The sequence below is a fragment of the Phoxinus phoxinus genome (genome assembly GCF_949152265.1).
Source record: "Phoxinus phoxinus genome assembly, chromosome: 15".
Lineage (NCBI taxonomy): Eukaryota > Metazoa > Chordata > Actinopteri > Cypriniformes > Leuciscidae > Phoxinus > Phoxinus phoxinus.
Genome location: NC_136890.1, coordinates 6,787,795 through 6,808,833, shown reverse-complemented (window position 1 = coordinate 6,808,833; position 21,039 = coordinate 6,787,795). Strand labels below are relative to the sequence as shown.

The 21,039-nt window shown below is 42.9% G+C and overlaps 1 protein-coding gene across 1 annotated transcript; it reads left to right on the top strand.

Moving 5' to 3' along the window:
• Window positions 1-3,802: 3,802 nt before the first annotated feature.
• LOC307011700 (taste receptor type 1 member 1-like) lies at window positions 3,803-13,302 on the top strand (the record flags this gene model as incomplete). The annotated part of the gene is made up of 6 exons (XM_079637673.1): window positions 3,803-3,984; window positions 4,178-4,475; window positions 4,620-5,366; window positions 5,499-5,711; window positions 5,983-6,103; window positions 12,368-13,302. The coding sequence occupies 6 exons, from the start codon at window positions 3,803-3,805 to the stop codon at window positions 13,300-13,302; spliced, it is 2,496 nt and encodes an 831-aa protein (XP_079493799.1).
• Between the last annotated feature and the right edge of the window lie 7,737 nt (window positions 13,303-21,039).

Sequence of the window (21,039 nt, the reverse complement as noted above, 5' to 3'; positions counted from 1 at the left end):
TGCGGGTATCTTCGCTTTGACTTCCTTCACAGAACACTTTGCAGATGGCGTATCTTCTGACTGGACTACACTGACAGTTGTAGCAGGCTGTGTGGCATTAAACCGCTTTTTGTTTCGTCTTTCTATTTCATTAGCACAAGCAATGTTAAGCTTCTCTAGCAAAACCTCATCTGATGTTTCACTATCTAGCAGAAGAGGCTGCATGTCTATCCTGATACTGTCACTCTGGAGACCCGTAAGGACTGTGTGTAAACACATACGCTGGACCAGCGCCGGGTCATACTTAAGTCCTGATTCTGACTCCTGGGATGCAAACAGTACTTTCTGCCTCAAATCGAAGACGCGCATCAGGAAGCTTTGAGGGGTCTCCTTGCAATGCTGTGATTCTGAAGTTAGCTGTTTGTAAAGTTCTGTCGCGCTCTTCTCTTGAAAGTGGGAACGCAGGATGCATCTAAGTGTGCGAAGAGTTAGCTGGGGTTTGCCTTCCAAGTAGCTGCGGAGCTGTGAGCCTGGAGAAATAGCCCTGATTACTGCATCTACAATCTCTACCTCAGGATAACCTCTGTTGAGTCCATTCTCAATCTGATGGGCAAGGCTGGAAAAAATCAGTTTCTCTCTCTGGCCCGGTTCACCTATCTGCCCAGAAATTTTAAACTCTTTGCGCCAGTATTGACTGAGCTGTGGCTGAGCGCTGGGTGAGGGCTGCATGCTCACCTGAGGATGGACAGGGGTTTGGGGCTGGCGCAGAGAATCACTGATCATTGCATTGACTGCAGTAACCTGCTCAGTTTTCGCTCCTTGTTGTGGAGTTACAGCTGGTTCCTCTGTTCTGCGGTGTGTTTCTGTTGGTTCCATATCATGTTCAGTTTGCTCTGTTTTGTTATTCATGCCACTGATCATCTCCGCCATTTTGTCTTGAAGTAGTAACAATTCCGACATGCCGTCATCTTCGAACTCTGACAATTCCTCTCTTTCAATGAACATCATGATAAGAGTCATCAATGAAATGCGGGATTTGTCTTGGACATTTCTTCTCTGTTCACCTGATATGCCAAGAAAATCACATATCTCTAGTAACTCGTCTTTAGTCAGGGTGTGCAATTTCCCTACTAACTCTCCCTGTAGCTCTTCCAATGTGGTTGTCATGTTGACAGGACAGGAGAAACTTTTACCGTGCAGGACTTCAACCAGATGGTCTTTACTGTCTCTGATGATCTCTTAATGGCCTCAGTTGACACGTACTTAACCACCAGGATCCAGGTCCCTGAACAGCAACACTTTCCTTCCTGCCCGGGTTGTTATTGGGGGGATTTAGCTGGCTCGGAATTAAGCGACCAGTATGTGCACTGGACATCTGAACAGCAATCCCAGCGGTGCCTCCAAAATGTTACACCCCTGAAAAAGGGGAGAAATAATCACGAGAGTGATACGGTTAGGTTTCCTCACTGAAAACTTTAGTGTTATCTGTTTGCAACAATAATACATTTTACAAATCAACAGATCCACATCTTTTACAATAATACATTTGACAGATCAACAGATCTACAGCAAATAGTAGTTTTGTAGGGTATATAGTTTTGTAGGGTATATGGCTTATTCAAGTGACAAAAGCATACTCTAGCATTCACTGGAACATATACTCATTTTGTCAATATAACTTTAGCTGTCAATCAAGCACAAAGTAGCTTTAGCTCAGTAAAACATAACTACATTTACCAAAAATGTCAATAAAGTGCTTAAAACACATTATACAAATAACACAGCAAAATAGATTATTAACTGCGTATCTGTTTATTCACAATTGACATAAAATGGCGGTTACCCTCGGTATGAAGCTATTTTTCTCTGTATCCGAGCAGGGGCTCCGTTCACACACGCACTTATTACACTCTGCAAACTTAACTCTAACTTATTAAAAATGTTACTAAAACACACCTTCAACACTCTTGACATGTTAACACCTTATTACATTTACTTTTATACCAATAACGTACCTGAAAAAGGGGAGAAATAATCACGAGAGTGATACGGTTAGGTTTCCTCACTGAAAACTTTAGTGTTATGAGGAAAAGACCGCGATTTCCCCGGAGAAAAGGGTTGGAAGACAAAAGCAATCAATCACGGGCGCATAGATTAAGATCACTTTGGCGATCACAGATCAACACTTTTTACCCGTAAATTAGGCACTACAAAATGAAGTAATCAATATAACATTTACATATTCGTCTTATAATTGTTACCCTTTGTACACATGTCAGATTTTGACTTTTTAACACAATTATATGAACTGTATAAATCCTTATTACTAATACTGAACGCATGAGCTTTTTAACCTTACATATTTTAAGATACTCACATCCTATTTATTTACTAAAACCTTTTAACTTATAACATATTTTAAGATACTCACATCCTATTTCAAGATACTCACATCCTATTTCTTACTAAAACCTTTTAACCTATAACAGTACAGTAAGTATTCCTTTAACCTGTCACACATGTTCATCTACCCATTACTCCTAGAGGGATGTCTAGAACTGCTACACAGTTCTCATATGACTTCTTAGAGGTTTGTGTTATGAAGTAACACTGGTGGATTAATGTGACACTTGTGGGGTGACACATCTAGTATAATGTCAGATATGCAAAAACATTCAAATTTATGACGGAACTGGGTTAAGCAAATTTAAAAATGTAAAGTATGTGAACAGCAACAATGTTGCTATGGCCATTCAACATCTATGAATTCAGCATTGGTTTTCAGCCTCCAGGGAGAGCATTAAAGGAGAACTCCGGCGCAAAATGAACCTTCTGGTCTAATTACACATTGTTACCTAGTCAACCGTTATCTGAGATTTGTTTTCATGATTATCGAATGTAAATAGTTTTATCTCTAAAAACAGTTTAGCCTATAGCGCTAGTATAACGCTAGTATATGGGGCATTGAGTAATGACAAATAAAAATCGCTTGTTAATACCACTAACAAGGCTCAAAATAGCCCCACACTAACACGGTAGCATAATGAGGGTCCCTACATGCAAACCGAAGCATTGAGAACTGTGTAAGTGTCCAGACAGTTTAATAAGAAGATATTTTATACATACAGTCAACTTCGCGAATACAGGCAGAAGCCATCTTTGAAAAACAGTCTCTATCAATCGATCTACGAACCGCCTATCCAAATGCGCTGAACTGTGTAGAATCTCATATGGTCCAGCGCATTTGGATCGGCGGTTCGTAGATCGATTGATAGAGACTGTTTTTCAAAGACTGTTTTTCTAAATTTTTTTAATCCTTAGGGCCTGTTCACATATTGCGCCTAAAAACGCGTAGAAAACGCTAGGCGCGCCGCGTCCTCTTTTTTCCAAAGCACTAGGGCGGTTGCGCTCCGGAGGCGTCTGTCGTTGCTAAGCAACCATCAGCCGCGCTCTCCGTTACAGCAAGGATAAAAAATGAGAGCTTGATCTTGGGAAAAACGAGCGCATTTGAAATAACGAACTTGAGCGCGCAAAAGACGCGATATGTGAAAAGGCCCTTAGTGATAATCCAACCATAATCCCCTGCTGAGAGTTCAGAAGGATACAGTTTGAAAAATGTGTCATGAATGTGGTGTAATGCTCTATTTAATAACTGACTGACATATGCTTTGTGAGTTTAGATATGGAAATGGACGTTTGTATCGCTGAATGGTTTAAGCAAATTGAAATGTGTTCTAAGAAAATTAACTCAAGAATATAAGCCTGATTCTCAAACGACTATAGCCTCTGCACATCTGCTTCATCCAACAGGCAATCTTAAACAATGTCTCTCAGTAGCATTTACATTTTCCTTGTGGGCTTTACTAATTGTTTCTTTTTCAAAGTTTCTTGCTCAAAATCTGAGTTCAGCTTGGAAGGAGATTACTTATTGGGTGGCCTTTTCACTTTACATGAAATTGAACAAGCAACACCCCAGTTCTCCCCAGAGACCACTGAATGTTTCAGGTAAGCAAGGATCAGTCAGGTTTTTTTACTTTATCAGTTAGGTCATATGCAATATAACCTTAAATGTCAATTATGTCAATGTGTTATATGTAAATATGCAATATTGTAAATCAAAGCAGCATTTGCTCAAAGTCAAATTTATGAAGTGAAAATTCAATTGTATGCTATTAACTTCTTAATTGATGTTTTCAAGGCACAGTTCCTCAAGATCTGGCTATCAGATGTTGCAAGTAATGAGGTTTGCCGTTGAGGAGATTAATAACTCCACCACTCTTCTGCCCAATGTTTCTTTGGGCTATGACATTTTTGACCATTGTTCTGATACAAAGAATTTCCATTCTGTTTTAAGTTTTATTTCAAAGAATGGGTCAATAAAACCTAAAGAAATACTGAACTACTATCAGCCTAAAGTGATTGCTTTAACAGGGCCATTTGAAAGCACACAAGCTATTTCTATTGCACCACTATTCACAATGGACCTTATACCTATAGTAAGTCATGCTTATTTGTATACAGTTTATATAACAAAATACTTACACATGTACTTACTGCCCTTTGTTCAGGACTACTAATTTATTATATACAATATAATGCTAATGAATTGTTTATAATTTAGTGTTTTTTGTTTTTCAAAGGTGAATTATGGAGCTTCTAACTATGCATTAAGCAACAAACTTAAGTATCCTGCTTTTGTAAGAACAACCCCTAGCAACAAAAACCTGATAGAAATGATTATTCACATCATTCAATGGTTTGGATGGAACTGGGTTGCCTTTCTTGGTAGCCAAGGTGATTACGGTTCAGACGGACTAAAGCTGTTTAACATATATATAAGGAATACTGGCATTTGTGTGGCCTATCAAGAGAGTCTAAGCCTAAATGCAAACTACAGTCTAACACTTCAAAAGATTGATATGCTCAATAGCAAAGTCATTGTGGTTTTTGCTCTGCCACAATATGCAAGCAAAATTATCAAAGCAGCCATAGCAAACAACATCCAAGACAAAGTATGGATTGCAAGTCAAGCATGGGCTATGAATCAACAGCTTCCCAGAGAGCCAGGAATTGGGAAAATTGGCACAATCATTGGTATTACGGAGAGATTGTTGTCATTGCCTGGATTTAATGAATTTGTCTATAAAGACAGGAGATCAACTGGTGTCACCCATAATGATGAGAGTGAGATCCAGAGTAAGAGTAAGACATGTAATCAAGTTTGTGATTACTGCACATTGTTGACCGCAGAGGAGATTATAAATGAAAATCCCACATCCTCTTTTGCCATCTATTCTGCCATATACACCACAGCTCATGCACTGCATAAGGTACTGCAGTGCGACATGAATGGATGCCGCAAAAACACAGTGGTAAAGCCATACATGGTAAGATAATTCATTTTAATTTATAACAAGTTGAATCAATATATCACATTATTGTAGTATTTTTTTTTTTATTCATTAAATAATGAAGTTGCATATTTAATTATTATACAATAATAAATTATTAAACAACAGCTTCTGGGAGAAATAAGGAAGTTGGATTTTTCACTCAATGGTCGTCAGGTGAAATATGATGATAATTATGATCCACCCATCAACTATGCAGTTGTGCTCTGGCACACTGATGTAAATCCTCCACAGTTTGAGATGGTGGGCACATATGATACAAATCCAGAAATTACTTTTACAATCAACAACTCTCTTCTGCCCTGGCATAACAGTGGTTCTGTAAGTCTTAATTTGATAAGCCTTTATCTAAACATAGGCTAGCTTTATAGATAGATTCAAGTCAATTTAGCAAATTTCTCCGAAGGTCAATGCTTTTTCATGTTTGAAATCAAGATCTGAGAAATTTGTGTGTGTTTAAACGAATTATGTAATTAGTATTTTGTCATTTGTTTATGGAAAAAACAGTGTTCAGATGGTTAAGTTAAATGTTTGTATAAAATCAATTAAGAAAAACTGTAACTTTAATGACACATTTTCTTATTCTTTAAAGGTTCCTTTCTCAAACTGCTCTGCTGAGTGCAAGGAGGGATTTTCAAGGCAACCTGAAGGTTTTCATAGTTGCTGTTTTACATGTAAAAAATGCCAGCATAACAGCTATGTGAATTATTCTCGTAAGTACCTTAGGATGTGGTCAATGACACCTTGGTACTTAAAGGGGTGGTTGAGTATGATTCCACTATTCTAACTTTAGTTCCCTTTCGTAGTCACTACAAGTTACGTTGTGACGACGAATGGAGTTTCGCTTAGAAAGCCTATCATCTTCGAGAATTTAAAAACGAGCCAATGGCAAATAAATGCCATAGGTCTGCGGAATTTACAAAGCGCAACTCCGCCTTACCTCTCGAGTATATAAGGAAGAACGCTGGCAACATGCAGATATGTTTTTGCTTCGGAGCCAAGAGCATTTTTCACTCCACAAGCCATTCTGAGATCATCTCTGTTCATTCTTCGAGACAAGCTACTCTTAAGGTGTTGGTGAATTTCCAGCGAGCTTCACATTGCCTGCCGATCTGCGCAGTGGTCTGCCAGTCGTGTGTCTCTCCCTGTGCGCTTTAACACTGCTGTTTGTGTTTTATCCTCTCTAAAAGAGCTGCATGTGGTGCGTTTTTTTAAAGACGTTCGCCCGTGTATTTCTGGGTGCGATACACAGATTAAATCAGCTGATGGGCAAGGACGCTGTTTGATGTGTTTGGGCAAACGCTCAGACAGCATTCGTGGATGCGTCATGTTCTCATTGCGGGAACATGACCATCGCAATGTAACGATCGAGACTCAATGAACTCCTCGGAGAGAGAGTCCCCTCATCCACACCCCGATCTATCCTCTCCGGGGGTAGAGAGGGGATACTTCGGCTGGTGGCCAGGGTGATCTGAGGCTGCTGTTGTGAAACAAACCCGACAAATTATCCTCTGTCCACACACCCCTCTTCACATTGGGTGTGCTTCTTTCTTCGGGTGTGCCTGAATTGCCCGAGTCTGATCCAGAACTTTGTGCCATTCTTTCCTAGGCAGTCGAGAGCATTGGGCTTGTGTGGAACCCTCCGCCATGTCCCGAGCGCTTAAGGCTTGATGATCGGTTTTTGGGGACGCACCGACACCCGTCGGCCTGCCCCCGATTCCTTTCTTCCCGGACGTGTATGAAGAGGTCATGAGATCTCACTCCCTTGACTTCCCACAACTACTCAGTGACCTCTTCCGCCTTCACTACCCTCGATGAGGTTGTGGCCAGTGGGTACACTGGGGTACCCCCGTGGAGTGTTCACCACCGACGTGGCGACCCACCAGGGGATGTCCACATATTTGGTCCAGGAAAGACTTGGCTGGCCTCTTCGGGGGCGCGGTCAAGGACTCTGCCCATAGTTCTCGGCTACCCAGAAGCACACTGAGGCTCTGACCCCGCGGCCAGCTGCTGCCACTCAGCCGCCGGCTCAGTAACGGCGCTCCCGTTACGGAGTTCGGTTCTTTCCAGGAGGTGGTTGCAGGGCCACTCCTTCCCCCGGTGGAGGGCCAGTGGAGAACCTTTTCTTCAAAATAACTGTCATTCCCATCTCTAAGCACACAGAGTTCCCGGCCGACAGTGCGCGCCACCCTCGTGTCCCGCCACTCTCGCCATCCTCAGTCACAGAGTTCTCGGATGACAGTGCTCGCCGCTCACGGGCCTCACCACTCTCGTCCCCCTTTTGCTTTCGAGGGGCGGGCATACCAGTACGCGGATCTCCCATTCGGGCTAACCCTGTCTCTTCGCGTCTTCACGAAGTTCGTCAAGGCAGCCCTTGTTCCACTACGGGAAGACGGGGTTCGCATCCTGAACTATCTTGACGATTGGCTGATCCTAGCTCACTCTCGAAATCAGTTTTGCAAACACAGGGACCTAGTGCTTCGGGTCAACTGGGAGAAGAGCAAACTTTGCCCCATGCAGAGGATCTCTTTTCTCGGTATGGAAATCGACTCGGTCGCCATGTGCGCGCAGCTTACGAGCAAGTGTGCGCAGTCACTGCTGGCTTGCCTGAGACAGTTCGAGGGCAAGAGTGCGTTTCCACTTAAACTAGTTCAGAGGCTCCTGGGGCATATGGCATTCGCAGCCGCAGCAACGCCGCTCAGATTGCTTCATATGAGACCGCTTCAGCTTTGGCTTCGTGATCGAGTCCCGAGGTGGGCATGGCAACACGGCATGCTCCGAGTACCAGTTACTCCGGCCTGCCGTCAGACCTTCACCCCGGAGACCTGAACTGTACAGCCAACGAGCTCTGACGGCTTCAGCCTCTCTCTGGAGAATGGCGACTCCATCCCCAGATGGTTCAGCTGAATTGGGATCAGTTCAGGGACGCACAGATAGATCTGTTTGCCTCCAACGACTCGTCTCACTGTGACCTGTTTCATTCCCTGTCCGAGGGCATGCTCGGCACGGATGCACTGGCGCACAGCTGGCCGTGGGGCCTCCGCAAGTATGCGTTTCCCCCAGTGAGCCGCCTTGCACGGACCCCCTCTGAGGAAGGACCTCCTTTCTCAGTGACGGGGCACCCTATGGCACCCTCGTCCCGATCTTTGGAACCTCAACGTGTGGCTCCTGGAAGGGACAAGGCAGGTTTGAGTACCCTACCACCAGCGGTGGTGACTACCATCACTTCCACTAGAGCATCGTCCTCAAGACATGCCTATGCGTTGAAGTGGAACCTCTTTGCCAACTGGTGCTCTTCTCACCAAGAAGACCCCAGAAATTGCCCGATCAGTGTCGTGCTTTCCTTCCTGCAAGAAGGGTTGGAGCGAAGGCTGTCTCCCTCCACCCTGAAAGTGTATGTTGCTGCTATCGCCGCACATCACGACGCAGTCGAAGGTAAGTCCGTAGGAAAGCACGACCTGATCATCAGGTTCCTGAGAGGAGCGAGGAGACTGAATCCTCCTCGCCCTCCTCTCATTCCCTCTTGGGACCTCTCAGTGGTTTTAACTGCCCTGAAGAGTGCTCCCTTTGAGGCTCTGCAATCAGTGGAGCTTAAGTTCCTGTCAATGAAGACAGCGCTCCTGGTTGCGTTGGCCTCCATTAAGAGGGTATGGGACGACCTGCAGGCATTTTCCTTTGACGAAGCGTGCCTGGAATTCGGGCCGGCCTACTCTCACATGAACCTGAGACCCTGGCTTGGATATGTGCCCAAGGTTCCCACCACTCCCCTTTGAGACCAGGAGGTGAACCTGCAAGCGCTGCCCTCGGAGGAGGCAGACCCAGTCTTAGCTTTGCTCTGTCCAGTACGTGCCCTCCGTGCCTACGTAGACAGAACGCAGTGTTTCAGGACCTCAGACCAGCTCTTTGTCTGTTATGGTGGGAAGCTGAAGGGAAAGGCTCTCTCCAAGCAAAGGTTGTCTAACTGGATAGTGGCATACCAGCAGCAAGGTCGACCGTGCCCCCTTGGTGTGAAGGCCCACTCCACCCGGAGTGTGGCTTCCTCTTGGGCTCTAGCGCATGGCTCCTCGCTAACAGACATCTGCAGAGCTGCAAGCTGGGCGACACCCAACACATTCACGAGATTCTATCATCTCCGAGTGGAGCCAGTTTCTACCCATGTGCTCGCTTCAACCAGCCAGTACTAGGACCTGCTCAGGTGTCTTCGCTTGCTCACCATTCCACTCCACGGACTGGATATGTGCGATATTCTCCTAAGGTGAGCTTCCCCGAGAAGCCGTGAGTTCCTCCAGCACTGTTGACATCAACGCCAGAGTTATGCCACCGGCAGCTTTCGCGCTTGGCTAGGTGCTGCTGTGTGCATGGACCCCCCACATGTGTATTTCCACTGTAAGCCTCTCTGAGCATGTGTCTTTCCCTTGGCAAGCCACCTTGCCACCCCTGGGGGTGAAACATTCCACCCTGCGGGCTGGACACCCCAGTGTTTATCCATATGCATCCCCCTCCCGGGTCATATGTGTATTTTTAAGTCCCCCCCTTCGGGCAGGCAATAATTGCATATTTCCACTGAGATATGCTTCCCAGTGTACCTTGATATTCCTGTGTTAAGTAGGAGTCCTTTGTCCGTGCTAGTCTCACGACAGGGAGCTCAGACTTACGCAAGGCACTGGAAGACAGCCGAGGTGGCGTAATTAGACTAGGAACCCCATTCGTCGTCACAACGTAACTCTTAGTGACTACGAAAGGGAGCGTCTCGGTTCCGTATGTAACCCTCGTTCCCTGAGTAAGGAACGGAGACGTTACGTCACCCTGCCACTTCTGCTGTACCGCTGGAAACGCCTAAGTTCAGTCTCGGCTCCTCAGCGAAGAAACATATCTGCATGTTGCCAGCGTTCTTCCTTATATACCCACAAGGTAAGGCGGATTTACGCTTTGCAAATTCCGTTTTTTAAGGACTACAACAAACGGCTGGTATGGACTACACGACATTACTCATGGGTTAGTGACATCACCAACCCTAAAATTTACATAAACCCTGCCCCCGGGAATGCAGTCCATGTTGAGAAGAGGGAGAGTTGTTGTAGTCGAGCACATTTGTGAGTCAGCTCAAACTGTAGCATCTGTCTTTTCACATGCAATAGAAAGTCACTATATATATATATATATATATATATATATATATATATATATATATATATATATATATTGGCCACAGTGCAGAGTATGTCAGTAATGTGGAGTAATTATTGAAGGTTCAGAAAGAGGAGGGGAAATTGGTGCTACTCCACTCACTTACTCTGGTACAGTGAGAGCATTCACAATATTGGCAACCAACTACATAGCACTAAACCGCATGGCCATACCACATCTTATTCACACCTTTTCATTACACACTGAATAGATATTATGAACATTATGGATTTTTTTTTTCATACAACTGTATTACTGCAAAATCTTCAGCAACCAGTTTGATTTGAAACGTGTCTTACTGTCACGCTGGGGTTGCAAACAAACGGAAATAAAAAAGTTGGATCTATTCGCAAGCAATTATTCCTTTTTAATCTATATAAACTCAAGCATTTCACTTAAGGTTGTCTTGAAACAGGCACAGGTGAGACACATGATGGCAAATCAAACACAATGGCAACAGATGTCAGAGACAAAGGAAACTGAACTGGGAACAGTGCAAAACTAATAGGCTAACAACTCAAACAAAACTCAAACCCAGAAACAGACATAAGCTAACACTTGCATAATTTGCAACTGAATAAACTGATTGTTAAAAATGACTTTTTTGAAAGTTGTGAAACTGTTCTGTTCTAGTGATGAAACCAAATGTTCTCATTACATATTAGTCTACAATGATCTTGTGTTGTGAAACAAATATTTGGAAAGAAAACATGTATCCACCTTATTCTTACGCCCCATGAAGCTTTGCGTCAAATTATTGGTGTAACTTCCGTTAAGCTGTAAACAATCAGTGAAAAGCTCGGCCTATGAACGTAATAATACGTTTAAAATTGTCACAATGAGATAACATTATTCTACTCACCCTTCAACCATTGAACATTAAAAGGACATTTAAAAGTGTAAAAGCATCAACTAGGTACTTTCAACAGACCATTAATAACCCCAAAACGTGATTCTTTCCACAGAAATAACGGACAGGTCAAATATCACTCTAGTAATATATCTGCATTATGTAACATACGTTGCCTAAACGGTTTGACCTAAAAATATCAAAATTGAAACTACTGCGGAAAAAAAGACACCTACATCTTGGATGCCCTTGAGGTAAGCTAAAACATACCAAAATTTAATTTCAAAGTGAACTATCCCTTTAATCATAAAATTATATTTCCCTGTGAAAACAAACCTGTAAAGTTACGTGGATTTGAAGAGAAAATTATTAATGGGATAAATCGTACATTAAATCAGGAGAACAGACCACAAATGTGCAGTATGTTGTCCTTTTTTATACTATTACAGCAGAATTCAAAACGAAAACATAAAATAATCATGAGGAAAAGAATGCAGCGACTGAAAAGACTTGCCATAGATGTTCTTGTTATAAAATGTCACGGTGAAATTGACAGCTCATTCAGTCAAACTGACGGATCAGCTACGGCAACATTATGATTTGAAATAATTTGTTTCAGTCATTTTGAATGGAAGTTCCCCCAAACCGGAAGTGCCACCCATAATTCAAAACGCAGTAAGATCGTCAGGAATAAGGTGAATAGCTGTTTTGAAAGAATGACTAGCAGTGTGAACAGTTTGGATTTTTGTACTAATATTTTTTATTATTTACACCTGAAAAGTACTAAAGCGAATAAAAAACTGTACGTATATTCTTTTAAAGGTTAATTTTTTTTTTTAAAGTATGCTTAAGTATAGGTCCTACTGTATTTCTTTTCACATGCTTATGGGTTTTGGCAAAATGGTATTTTAAACGTTTATATAATTTTACTCTTTTTCAGGGGACCCCTATACCTGTTTTCCATGTGCAGAGAGTGAATGGTATGATGAAGACACCACAACTTGTAAAACCCGTTCTGTTGTCTATCTTCAGTTCACAGAAATCCCCTCAATTGCAGTCATGGTTTCTGCCATATGCATAATTATTTTACTCATGGCCATATTTGGCCTTTTCTCCTACAATTTCAACACACCAGTGGTGAGGTCTGCTGGTGGTAGCATGTGTTTCCTGATGTTGACGTCTTTGATTTTGTCTAGCATAAGTGCATTCTTTTTCTTTGGAAAACCCACATTTGCCCTTTGCCTCCTGAGAAATGCCATATTTGCATTTTTCTTCACTGTGTGTATTTCCTGTTTAACTGTCCGTTCCTTTCAAATTATTTGTGTTTTTAAAATGGCGGCTCAGTTCCCTAAGGTGCACAGCCTTTGGGTAAAGCACAATGGACAGTGGCTCTTCATTGCATTTTCTTCTGCCATTCATTTAATTTCTTGTGTGATATGGATGACTGTCTCTCCTGTCAAACCAATCGCTGACTCATGGACTTATAAGGACCAAATTATGCTCATCTGTGAAAGGGGGGACACTATAACATTAACCATAGTTGTGTTTTTAGGTTGGTTTCTTGGTGTCCTGTGTCTCCTGTTTTCCTACTTGGGAAGAGATCTGCCGAAAAATTACAATGAGGCCAAATCAATAACCTTCAGTCTCATTTTGTACTATCTAACATGGATTGTTTATTTTACAGCATCCCACTCTTTCAAAAGCAAATATATCATCCTTTTGAATGCAATGGCCCAGATATCCAGTATAAATGGAATTCTCTTTAGCTATTTTATACCAAAATCTTACATCATAATATTCCAACCACAAAAGAACACTACCGCATACTTTCAAACATCTATTCAGAATTACACCCAAACCATTAGTAAGACTTAGACTTAGACTTTAGTCTTTGTGTACCCACTTTATTTTTAACATAAGAGCAGATGCTACCATTAATTACTTTAATGTGCAAGGCATCCGGTCTTATCCGCTTCCAGTTATTTTAGCTGTACAAGAGCTTTATATTGCAAACTTGTAGGCTATTTGTTATCACATTATTTTAACCTTTTATCGTAAACACACTGATTTGTAGCGCAAATAGTTCTATTTACCTAGAAGCGGATTAACCAATTATCCCGATTAAGTCTTGCACAATCACAGAAAATAGCTTATTTTGAGTTGCAAAATAAGGTGGATAGGATGTGAACTTTTAAACTCTGTGTTTGTTGCCTTTACTATTTTTTTTACCACAATCTTGGAGAAATGTATGAGAATGGAGATCTATTCTGAGGTTCAGTCTGAATTAAAGGACAAGTTCGGTATTTTACACTTAAAGCCCTGTTTACAGATCGTATCTGATGAAATAGAACGGTTAAGATTAAACTTTGGATAGATGCTGCTGTTGCGAGAATTTTCGCTTTCCCCCCTCACCCCCACAATGGCAGTCTATGTGCACTGGAAGATTCCTTCCTAAAACACATTAAACTTTCGTTTACAAAGACGTGAAACTCACCGAGTGGTCAGGGGTGTTCACTGATACGGTCCCAAAAAAAATCGCTGAAAAAGATGCTTTCCAACAGGTTTTATCGTAGTTTTTGTCCAACTCCATGACTTGTATTGAATGTGCTGTGTGAGGTGCGGTATTACTCCGCCACTGGAGTGTCTATTATTCAAGCTCTCAACGGAAGAATCACGGGTGTGACACGTTTGGCAAAATAGGTCCACAAAAGCTAAATAAACCTAAAATTCTCGCGACAGCAGCATGTGTCCAAATTTTAATCTTAACCGTTCTATTTCATCAGATACGATCTGTAAACAGGGCTTTAAGTGTAAAATACCGAACTTGTCCTTTAAGATACTATGTGAATTTTGAGAATAAAAAGAGTAATTTAAATATGTATCAAATTAAATGCTATATAGCATTAACACTTAAGTGTAATAATGTAAACACAAATGCTTGTTTTTAACCTGTAATAAAGAGCACCTTCAAAACTTCCCTAACTTGGTGTCAGGTAATACTTACGGCCCTATTTTAACGATCTGAAACGCTAAAGTGTCAAAGCGCAAAGCGCAAGTAACTTTGTGGGCGGATCCCGGCGCTGTTGCTATTTTCCCGGCGGGATAAATGACTCTTGCGCCTGGCACAAATCTAAAATGGGTTGGTCTGAAGTAGCTTCATTATTCATAGGTGTGGTTTGGGCATAACGTGAAATAAACCAATCAGAGCGTCCTCTCACATACCCTTTAAGAGCCGGCGCGCTTGTTCCATGGCGGATCGCTATTATAACGGCGGATTTGCCAGGCACACGCCAGGAGCGGTTCACAGCCGAGGAGACTGACGCTCTCGTCAGGGCCGTATAACACAGAGAAGTGACATTGGGGATGATGGGAGAAACCCACCCAAATCAGCTACGGTTAAACAGGCGTATAATTTGGGTAAATGTATACAGCCTAATCTAGATTTTTTCACATCTTCACGGGCACAACAATAATTTCCCTCGTGTGTTAATATTTATCCTTGTAATAATGTATGATTTGCAAAAATGAAAACTGCTGCGTCTGTTTATAATTATTAGAGAATCAAAGTGGATGCGCGTTCACACACCACATTATGGCAGAGCACGTGCCCTTAAAATACCATATCACTAACGCGCAACGCGCCACTGTCTTTAGACAGTTTTTTTCCTGGTCAGTGGCGCAATTGCTTTCTAAAACTGGAAAATAGCACCAGGGAAATTTTGCGCCGGAACACGCCTCTTCTTTGCGCTGAACCGCCCCCGTGAGCGCAAATTCATTCCCTAATTTACCGACATGCGTCTGTGGAGGGAAAAGTCCGCTGTGCGCGGGTGCAAAATAGGAATGATACATGCGTCGGTGTTCGAAGTCAATTGCGCTGGGTGCAAGATAGGGCCCTTAGAGTTGTGAGGTTTGGATGGCTGACATTATACTGACTCAAACTCACACATGTAACAGTATGTAATGGTGTAATACATTTAAGTATGCTATTAGTAACAATACTTTTCATTACAATTTGTTTTATTAGCATTACATTTTTGAACCTTTGAAAAAAAATACATTTTAGAATGTCCTGGTGTGTATTTGGCATGTCCCAGTTTTGCTTTAATGACAGAATTAAATCTGACCTTAACATACACATGACTTCGCATATATCACACATTTTGCAAACATTTTGATTAGTGACCTACAAATATTAACAAATACATGTTTCATATTTTTTCTACATAACTTTTTACGATTTTCAAAATTCTAAAACTTAAGGAGTAAACAAGGAGTCCAGTTTTCACAAAGGGACAGTTGAAACATGTTAAACAACTTGTGTGTGCTCTCCCTGAACCATGACTTTTTTCTCCATGCATGCATGGTAGTTTTTTTTATCAACTGGGTCAAATCTAAAGGACGTATGGAGCTATAATCCAAAGATAACGAATAAAGTCTATTTAGGGGTAAGAATTTCCCTTTACCCCCTCTCTTTAACATTGAGTAGCTTCTTGTCCTTTATGTACAGAGAGCTCAACATGCAGCAACTGAAGAAAACACATGCAAATAGAAAAAGCACCAGCAGATTTAGAAAACATCTTCATCAGTGCTGCAAATACTACTGTCGCGTAGTAGCACAGCAAGCCATGCAATGCTCGTTCTCGTGATCAGGGAACCACGGTTACACTAGTAACTGAAACGTTTCCTTTCAATGGTTTACTCACATTGCATCAGTTTTTGATGCTTATTGGAACGTAATTCAATAGCACAGTGCCTCTAGCGCATAACGGAAGGCCGTCCTGTGAGCCTGTAGCCCGGGGCGCTTGGTGACAAGGGCCCCATGTGAGGCTACATGAGAGATAGGGAACTTGAAACGTTTTTCCAACACGATGGGCTCAAGCCAGGCCTGGTTAAGCAGACAAAATCCATGCCTGAGGAGCAGGGATGTCTTGTAAAGATGGACAGCGAGGACCAGCTGGCCACTGCACAGATGTCAGCAATGGACATTCCACTAGACCAAGCCCAAGAAGAGGTCATTCCTCTGGTAGAGTGGGCCCTCACTCCAATAGGGTACTGCAAGTCCAAGGACTTGTAAGCCAGACTTGTAAAACTTGTATCCAATGGGATAGCCTCTACTTCATGACTGGCAGCCCCTTCGAGCAGACAAATAGCTGCTCTGACTGTCGGAACTGGCTAGAGCGCTCAATGTACACCCTAAGGGCCCGAACCGGGCAAATTGGGTGTGGCGTCTGCTCATCCTCAGTAGAGGGGAGAGACGCGAGTGTTATAACCTGTGCTCTAAAGGGCGTGGAAAGCACCTTGGGCACATAGCCTTGTCTCGGCCTTGGACAACCTTGCTGTCATTATGCCCAAACTCGAGGCAGGATTCCTCCACTGAAAGAGCCTGCAAATCACCAAGCCAGAGCCAGCAGAAGGGCAGTCTTTAGCGAGAGAAGCCAAAGGTTGGCCATTGGTAATGGCTCAACCGGAGGGCCTCTGAGTGTCCTTAGGACTGTGGACAGGTCCAAGGATGGAACCGTGCTGGGGTGAGGTGGGTTCAGCTTCCTGGCTCCTCTGAGAAAATTGACCACCAGGTAATTTTTCCCAGTCAACTGGGTTCAGCTTCCTGGCCCCTCTGAGAAACTTGACCACCAGGTAATTTTTCCCAATCAACTGGCCAGCTATAGGAGCGTGGTATGCTGCATTAGCTTCCACATATATCTTGAACGTGGACGGGGTCAGTATTACTGTGATTTCATAAGATATAGGGTCTACATCCCGGGCTAAACACAAACTGGAAAAAAATATGGCATATAGGTGCCTGGTAGAAGGTGTCCTATCTTCAGAGATCGTATTCATGATCTCTCTGGAAAAACGTGAAGGCTCCTGTCGAGAGACTATAGATGGTAACTCCACAACTCTGTTGGGGATGCCAAATTGACCCTACCGCCTGGGAAAGGAGGTCCCTGGGGCTGCTGAAAGCAGCTGAACCATCCCTGGGAACCACGTTTGGTTTTGCCAGAGTGGTGCCACAAGTAAAATCGAACATCTTTCCTCCCTGATTCGGCTGATGACCTGAGGGAGCAGAGCTACCGGAGGAAAGGCTTAAAGGCGCAGAGAAGGCCACCTGTGGGCTAATGCATCCTTAGGACATGGTACCCCTTGATCTCTAACTGGAACTCTCTTAAGCCAGAAGCACTGCCATCATCTCTAGGCAGTTGATGTGCCAGTTCGCCATTAGCTCTGTCCAGGAGCCGAAGGCTGGCCAGCCATCGCATGGGGCGCCCCAACCTGTCTTGAATGCTTCCGTCACAACTACTTTCCTTCTGGAAGCGCTCCTGCAAAATCCAGGCCCGCATTTGGGCTGGAACGAGATGTGTTGACTTGGGGACAGTAAGCTCTTGCTTAGATTGATCCTGAACCCCAGACTTTCCAAGTGGCTATAAGAAATTATGGTCTGTTCCCAACAACTTCCACTCCAATATATATATATATCAAAATGTTCCTTCACTTAAAAGAGTTTAATTATCATATAGAGACAATTACATTCAATCTCAGTAATATGTAAATAGTGTCACAGAGGGCAACCAACAACCATTTTGATTACAGGGACTTCAAATAGGTTGTCACCTTAAACATTTGACCGTTCTGTTTTGACAGAAGATCAAAGATGTGATCACTTCAGATGGATTGTATCACCTAGACCTTTTGCTGTTCTGATTTCATTTGCATTGGGAGTTGACCATTTGGGTTGATTGCATCCTGAACAAATGGTAGTCGATTGTGGAATGGGAATGGTTGTCTCGGCTTCATTAACATACAGACCACAGCTGTTACAATGGGGGCAACTTAATTTACATTGAGAGTGGTGGACTGTAACAGAATAAAGGGTTTGAGATTTGGATGTTCTGGGTTCATTCTGACGCCGGTGAACCCAAGGTGTTTCGTGTACCTTGCCACTGCTATGCTGTAAAAAACTTCATTTTTGAGATCTTCGACATCCACATCATTTTTTCTTACATGGCTAAGGAGCAAGTGCGGAGTGCGGAGTGCGGAGCTAGGGACAGTCCGAATGGTAGGACTGTAGGTTGGTAAGCCACCCACTGGAACGCAAATCTCAAGAATGGTCTGTAATGAGGGGTATGATATCTGGATATGAAAGTATGCATCTTTCTGATCCACTGATAAAAAACAATCAACCAGCAAGAGGATTTGTTTTAATTTTTACATTTTCAACGGCCATATTATCAGAGCACAGTTCAGACATCTCAAATCAAGGATGGGTATGATGCTGCCATCCTTCTTTGGAACGAGAAAGTAGCGGCTGTGAAAGCCTGACTCACTATGGGCCATGGAAACTTCCTCCACAGTTCCCTTTGAACGAAACCGACGTGTGAATCACATCCCTGAAGCGGGTAAGAGGGGTGGAGGTATGTGCGAGCAAACTGGAGTGAGTGGCTTTATTTGATTATTAGTGTAGGGTGGAAGAACTGACCCGCTTCGGCAGGAAGTAGAGTATCACCTGCGATGACTTCTGGGCTGCTGTACAACGCTCAGCCATCCACTGCAGAACCAAATAGGCCAGAGGGAGAGACTGGGGAGTTGAGGAGGGCTGTCTTGTCAGCGTCCTTGATCTCCATAAAATTTAACCAAAGGTGCCACTCGAGGACCACCAGTTTGGTCATTGCCGGGTCAGGACCTCTCTTATCCATGGCACGGAGAAGCACGAAAATCGTCAAGGTTTGGCCAGTCCTCTGCCTCAGAAGCAGCCAAAGACACACTGTCAACAAAAAGAAGCCATGCCGCTCGCATGCCAGTCTTCACTGGTGAAGAGCACTGGTGATTCGATACGTTGAAAGGAGAGTGAGGCACGTGGGCGCTGGGCCGACGTGAGCTCACTGCAGTCCGTTGCTCTGCACCGTGGCTTCGTTGTTTCTTCCGTCTTTGCTCGAGAGGGGAAGAAAACGGGAGAGTGTGCGAGACGGAATCACTATCTTTAAAGAAAAGATAGTGAACGCATCAGTGTGAGACTCATGCTCTTGCACTGAGAGCAGCTGGTCTCCATGAGTGCAGCCTTTTAGATGTAAAAAATGTGCTCTTAAATATTCGCCGGATGGCCACAGGGGAGAAGTGCTGAATCAGCTGCAGCTGTCAAGGCGCTGTAAATCCACTGCTTGAGGCTTGTTCTCGGTGCCGAGCAGAAGGCTTCTTTCTTCTCTTCAGAGTCAGCGAGATGATCCTCGCACTTGAAAGAGAAAATTCTGATGAAAATGGCTTTCAGTGCAACTTAAATAGACGTCCCCGCCCGAGGCGCAGGTGCACAGACGTGAACCAATGAGGCTTCAGTATTCTGGGAAAAGTTTTTACCATAAGCATTAGAAATGTACCCAATGTGAGTGAGCCGTATCAAAAGGGAACATGTAATCATGTACAGTAATTAATTAAATACGTTAATTCGTAGTAGTCTGATTACGAGTATTTTAAAATTAAAATTATCTAATTACAAGTTCTTAATTTTGGGAGTCTTATTACATAATCCAGATTACATGTAATCAGTTACTACCCAGCACTGGAAATAACAACTGGAACTTGCATTCAGTAGAATCATAGACCTGAAGAGTTCACACCCCATTGAGGAACAGGGTAATTTGGATGGAGACCCTATAAGTGCACACGCTCTGCAGTATGCTAAGTATCTCTAAACTCTAACTTGTATTACCTTTGGTCTATTTCTATGGACGTGAGACTGGTACCGGTGAGCACTGAGACATTTCAAATAATACCAAACATAATTCAATTGCCATGACACAGAATATTATATTTTTATATAATCATTCTGAGTGAACGGAGGGATAGGAAGAATAAAGGGAAGGAAGTGGGGGAGAGGAAACAAACGCAAGGAAAGATAGAAGGTAAAGAAGCTTTCCCTCATCTTCACTCTGTGGCTAAGACAGATGCCTGTATGTGCACTGTCACTGTCACTGGGACCGTACCCATTAAAAAGGTTATAATATGTACGATTTGTACCTCTAGACTCTACTACACTGATCATTTACGGTACAAATAAGCACTCTTTAGGTAAAAAGGTGTAGCTTTTGAAAGGGTGCAGCCCCAGTGACAGCTTTTTTGAGAGTGTCTCTCTATTGTACGTATCTCAGGAGATCAAAGTATATGAGGTTCTTTCAGCCTTTCATCAGTAATGTGTCTATTTATCCGTCTGTCTGTGAAAGGGAGGTTAGGCTTAAAGAGGAAATGTCTGGCTTGATTCCAGCAGGGGTGTCTGTAAGAACAGAGTCCAGTAGTACAATTCCATTTGACCACTTTATTAATCCATTGAAGCAGGAAGAACATAGCAGATGAGCAGGGAGTTCATAATGTGTGGTTTCAAGACAAGAACAGAAATACAAACTGAATCAAGATAAAAGATAAACAATAGAAACCAGGAAAATAAACTTACATTTCTCATTTCTCCTGATCTCTTGTCCTTTATTATGCAATTATATATTATGTCTATCTGTTACACTTGACAATTTCTGACAGATTTCTCATAACACGTTTACTTCAGCTAAATAACCTTTACAACATCATTGATGCATGCATTGCATACAGCTGTACTTGTAACAAAGTTTTTTT